Source organism: Rhipicephalus sanguineus, chromosome 11 (assembly GCF_013339695.2).
Source record: "Rhipicephalus sanguineus isolate Rsan-2018 chromosome 11, BIME_Rsan_1.4, whole genome shotgun sequence".
Lineage (NCBI taxonomy): Eukaryota > Metazoa > Arthropoda > Arachnida > Ixodida > Ixodidae > Rhipicephalus > Rhipicephalus sanguineus.
In genome coordinates, this window is record NC_051186.1 from 104415151 (window position 1) to 104421150 (window position 6000).

General features: G+C 43.5%; 1 protein-coding gene across 1 annotated transcript in view; it reads right to left on the minus strand.

Annotated features, from left to right (window-relative positions):
* Positions 1–4040, minus strand: part of LOC119373571 (medium-chain acyl-CoA ligase ACSF2, mitochondrial) — a 38428-nt gene extending 34388 nt beyond the window's left edge. The window contains exons 1-4 of the mRNA XM_049411227.1: positions 4036–4040; positions 3137–3320; positions 1863–1991; positions 309–362 (exon numbers count right to left, since the gene is read on the minus strand). Of these exons, the coding sequence (XP_049267184.1) occupies positions 309–362; positions 1863–1991; positions 3137–3320; positions 4036–4040 (372 nt within the window). The remainder of the gene's footprint in view (positions 1–308; positions 363–1862; positions 1992–3136; positions 3321–4035) is intronic.
* Positions 4041–6000: the final 1960 nt, after the last annotated feature.

Sequence of the window (6000 nt, forward strand, 5' to 3'; positions counted from 1 at the left end):
GTTGTTTTTTGTTCGCTCTGCACTAACGGTCGGCTTGAACAGCTCTGCTGTCAAAAAAAGTTCATCTTTAAATATCCTTGCATGGCTTGCATAACCCTGCGGGCCTACTGCTTCCCCTGTGTAACTCAATCAGACCCCTGTACATGGAAAGTCAGATTTCTCAAGGCACCAGTGGCCACAGAAAAGGCCCATACATATGATGCCCCTACGATCCATTTATTATGATACGCCACTACAACACAAAATCATCACCTTCAACGCAGACTGTACCAAAGGCATTTGTCATTTCATGTACCATCGCAACTTACAGTCGTCAGGCACTTCTCGAATTCTGGAGGAGTCAGGCCGAAGTGCGTGCTTGCCTGTGAACAAAAGCCAAGAGGAGCACTTGCACCATTTTATGTGATTCACTTTCTTCCTTTTCTCTTTTCTTTTTGGTACATGTTCATTTTTGTTGCTAAGTACAGTGTGTACAGCTCAGTGTTGAACAATGAAACAACATCATGAAAGATTGATACTGCTACCTCATTTTGGGCAAGCACTGTATGGCTTAATCAGAGTCCATTTATGTTTTAAATTACAAATATTTGACTAAGAGGGCAAACACTCGCAACGTGTTGTTGCTTTCTGGAAACTGCAGCAGTATTCTGACATACGGGAGAAACTTGTTAATGCATTTAAAACAATAAATATTTCTAGTTAATGTGCTTTTGTGGCCACCGACTCGCATTTGCACACTCCAGGTAAAAAAAGGCTTTATTAACTCCTACCTTGGTTGCTGCAGTTTCCCAGTCTTTCCATCTGCATGTCACAAGACTTCTTAAACAATATTGCTTACGAATGTAAAGCTAGAATTCTATAATATCCAATGTATACCACACATCTTCGAATGTCAAACTTCTACGCCCCACGGAGTGAGCAGGGTGTGGACGACAAATATGTAATTTTGTTCCCTAAGATTTTTTTTTATTTTGCAGCCAAAGAGGACTATTGATGTACGTTAAACCAGGTTCCCTCAGATTAAGCACGATTGAAAAAAAAAAAGGTCCAGCTACACCTACAACAATTTTTAAAAGTTTATTGCACATAGAAATCAGCTCTGCGATAATACCTGCTGTGCCCAAGCAATACCACCAGCTGATATTGGCAGCAGTACCAGAAGTAGCTGGTTTTTGGTGTTTGAATTTATCTGCACGTGGGTTGTTTTAGGAGCAACTTCCATTTAGTCCAATGAGTGACAGATCCAGTGTATTTATGCTCAACAACAAAAAACAACCTTACATGCAGATTATACACAAAGTGCATATTACTTGAAATAAAGCCTTCCTTTCTTTCCATTGATACCTGTTTAATGCAGAGTGCTTATAAAGTATGCTGTTTACACTACCTGTTGCCACTCTGTTCGAGTTCACTAAATTAGCTTCAATAACTTAATTTTTCTTTCTGGCTAGTGCAACATGTCAAACTGACATACACTGGCATGCGACACATTATGAGGGCCCTTTTAACCTTTTTTATCCCAGCATGCACGTATGTGGACAGAACATATTAACAAATTGTGATTAAGCTAGCCAATCAACTTGAACTGTTGGCATTACTCGAAGCGAGAGTATGCCACCATTTCAAATAGATTTTAAGGCAAGGCGTTGGCTAACTTAATCACAATTTGCTAATATGTTCTGTCCACATATGTATGTGCACGCTGGGATAAGAGTCAATCCTCCCATTTTCGACAGATGGCACTGCTCATGTTAAAACAATATGCAATGGCAATGTGCACTGGCTCATACATAGGTATGCGTGAGCACAGTTACAACATATCCGGTGCAGCATGTTATTCCGTCTAAGCAAAGAACACTCACCGAAAGTACGCCAGCTTTGGCTGCAGCACCGGCCATGAGAGTCCAGTGAAAGGTGCTCGGGGACCAGATCATCAAAGGGTCACCCTTGGAAAATCCCGCAGAAAGAAGGCCTCGGGCCAAACTGTCCACCTGTAAGGACAAGGCACACTCGTCAACCAACAATACCAAAACTGGAGAGAGGGCTATGCAGAAAAGGTGTGAAATGTATACAGTTCACTAATGAAGTGAGACATGCAGACACAAATACAAAAGATGAGAAACACACAACGCAAACACTGCTATTCTGTCTTTCTAGGCATCCAATTATGCTGACCAATCGAAGATACCTGTGACTGAAAGAGGCTATCTGTACACAGTACAGTAGCGAATTCAGTACAGCAAAACAAGCATAGCAGAGAACCCAGAAAGCTGACATGTACACGCAGGTTTTGATTCAATTAACAACATGAATATTTGGATTGCTTACATTGATCAATAAGTGCCCAAGAGAAATGACTAGATTAGCAATTCAAAATGCTCTTAGTTCCAAAAGGCTATTCTGTACCGAAACTGGTAATCAAGAAACTTTATGGATGTTCAGTACGACAGGAAATCCACGTGACTGGTGTCGCAAGCACACCACACTTCAACATGCTCGTTCCGAACTGCCATTTTCAATAATATAAATGTTAACGTTTTGTAACTCATATTGCAAAGGTCAGAATAACAGAGAGCTGAGATAGTCGGTAGGTACCATTCATGCGACAAAGACTGGCCACGCACACATTGTAAAAGGCCGTCATGCGCCTTTTTTCAGTTGTTAGTCGGCGTTTGTGGTGTCTTGACTTCTCTCTTGTGTCGGTGTTTGCACGCCCAGTCTTTTTAACTGCAAAGGTCAATCAGTCACTCACTACAGTTTACCAATATAATTCTTGTATGTTATATCAAGTATGCAGAGACCACACACTACCAGTTGCAGCATCAGATGCGGGGCTATGTAGCTATTCTTTTCACTTGATTCTACGGGTCTTGACTGGCACATTCTGGACAGAGCTCAGTTCAGAATGCTGAAAATGCGCGAGAAGAAAGACATTTGGAATAGGGCAATTAGTAGCATTACTACTTTGGTCCTGCTCTATGTTTAAATGACCATCTTTCTTGCAAAGGCTCTAAATGCACTAGAAGTGATGTTTTCAACAGCCCGCAAATCTAATTGATATTCCTCTTCAGGTGTACTTAAATTCACTCTACTTCATTTGGAATTGCGTGTCCCTTAACAAATCGGGCTCCCTAACCTGTTCCTTGTATTGGGCGTAAGTGCACAGCCTCCCTTCCTGCACGAAGGCCCAGCCGACACGGTCCCCCCACTTGTGGGCCGCAGTGTCGATGCACGTCCCCAGGGTGTCTTCGCACAACGGCTTGATGCATGGCTCAAACCAGTGGCTAGACTGTAGCTTCCTGCTTTGGGCTGCTGGCTGACTGCGTGTACAGAACAAATGAATCCAACAGGCAATTAGGCCAAGGAAAGTACAGAGGACATTAATTGTTGCCTTTAAGTGTAGTGTAGTAATTATGACCTAAATTGAAAGGAATTAAAGTGGATGGAAAATCACCCTTTCCGTCGGTAGGACCTGAACAGAACAAGAGTCACTCAGTGTGTTCAATCCTCTTGCATTGTAATTTAATGCGATAGCGTTAAAGAGCTTGTTTCACAGAAATTCCGATGTTGGTGTTGGCGTCAGTGTCGTCGGTTGTGAGCAAAAAGCAGGCGTTGTCTGTGAGCAAAAATTCAACATATATGCAAATTTTAAAAAACGATAAAAATGTATGGATCGAGTGGGACTCAAACCCAGGCCCTCAATGTGGCAAGCTAGTGTTCTACCACAGAGCCACGCCGGTGCTTGAAATTGTTTTGGAAAAAAGACACTATACGAATGTCATGTAGTGCGAGGAGTCTATATACTGAATGCAGTATTGCATGGAAGAAGCGTGTAATCGCACCAGGCATCAAAACATGTTAGTCCTGCGTTCTTTGAGCTGTACCCAAGAATGAACTGCAAACTCGTCCTTAAATTACAGCAAACTCAATAATCACTATCTACGACGTGCTCTTTTTCACGATGGTGGTGCGACTATTATACGTTATGTCGAACAAGTATGATAAGCCGATTGTCGCGCACTACAACACGCAAACCGCATCGACTAGAGGGTTTTATTATGAGGCGATAAACGCGTTTTCGGCTCAACACGCACGTTGTACGTACTTACAAAGGGTTTGCGAGATGGCTGTTGCTAGGGTTACGTCCAGACGTAACTGTAGTCACCGCTATCGTTACGTCCAGATTAAAGTACCTAGATTTTTCCCTGTTGAAGAGCAGGGAAATATCTAGGGACTTTAGTTCAGATGTGGCTTTCCACAAAAGTGAGTACATTATTTTCCTGTTGCTCAGTGAAGGCCCTCTGCGCTCTTCGGGCGCGGAAACCTAATCGTGGCTTCGCCCTCGCTTCGTGAGTGCGGCCATTTCGCTAACGCTCAATGGCCGGTTGGCAGGGTCTCCGTCATGCGCTACTGGCCGCTGTCGCGGCCACGCGCTGTTTCGCAGGAGCAGGCGGGGGCGCACGTAACCCACGAGCCGCGTCGTGCTCCTCTGGCAACAGACTTCTGCGACAAAAAAAAAAAAAAAAAAAAAAAAATAAAAAATAAATAAATAAAAAAAAATAAAAAATAAACACCTGCAGCGAGGTTCGAACCAACGTCCTCGCAGTTCCGAGCACGACACGTTGGCCGCTGCGCCACTAGAGCCAATCGGTTCGGTAGGGCTAACGGGCTGTATTTGTATTGTCACGCTGGACGTAACTTTAACACTCGTTATTCTTACGTCCAGACGTAACTGCAACGGCTCGTACCGTTACGTCTAGACGTAACGCTAGACACTCCCTTGTTTTTATAGCGGCGAGGGCGTTGCTGTCAGCTGGAAAGGCTTTGCTAATGCGACGAAACGAGACTGTAATAAATGCCACAACGGGCGCGTGCGGTGGCGCCCCGCGTGAACGTTTGCGCAAATAAAGGGAGAGAAAAAAGAAAGCTAGACGTCCTTGTTCTAACCACTTGTAACACCTGTAACAGCAGCAAGCGGTCTCTCGATGTTTCAGCGCAGCACCTGACGTCAGTCGCGCCTCGGAGCCAATCAGAGCCCGCAACCTCTTCCCGCACAACCGGCGCGGATGCGATTCGCAATATCTAAAACGAAAAGCCCAAAAGTGTTGTCTAGCGCACGGTAGCAGAGCTAGTCGCTAGTATACTTACCCTACCTTAAACCCATTCAAGTGTGTACAGTCACTCGACGACGTGGAATGTAGTCGCTTGAAACCAAACCACCAAAAGTTTCGCAACCGCTCGCAGTTCTCCGACGTGCGCTGCAGTGAAGCCAGCGAAGGCTCTTGTTCTAGCGTTGCTCGTGCCAGTGCAATGATTTTACGGTGACATTGTAGTTCCTCGTCGAGCTACGAATACTTCAGTCGCCCACAGGCATTGCATTTTCAATCCTCCTGCGATTCCGTGTGAGCATAGCAAAAAGCCACAGGAATATCACACTTGGCTACAGTTACCAAATTTTAGGGCAAAAAAAGAATGTTAGGCTGTGCAGTTCCTCTGAGGATTGCTGGGAGAGTATTCACATGAAACGAAACTAACTGCAGTTCTTGCAGTCTTAGCTCGGGGGCTCCTATGCAATATATTAATGCATGAGAATAATGAATCCTTTTTTTTTTTTTTTTTTGCAACCATAGACCTAATTTCACGCCTTTTTTTGTTACACTTAAAGAAAAAGTTCACACCTAGTGACTGCAGCAAGCATTTTTACATAGGCCATCATTTCTATATAATACGCAATTTAAATTACCAAATTCAATGCATGAATTTATTCAGTTTACAGGTTTAATAAACTCTGTAATGAAGAAGCAATATTCCAATTCTGCAGACTGCACCAAATAATAAACATGAAGTGGACCCTTTTTATTGCATTGAGACACCTCTCAGAAATGTACCACTAAAATGCGAGTAGTACTTTTCAATAAGCATTGTAATCACCAAAAAGAAATACATGTAACCTATCCACACACTCCAACATACGGACAAAGTTTACAAACAAGTACATGC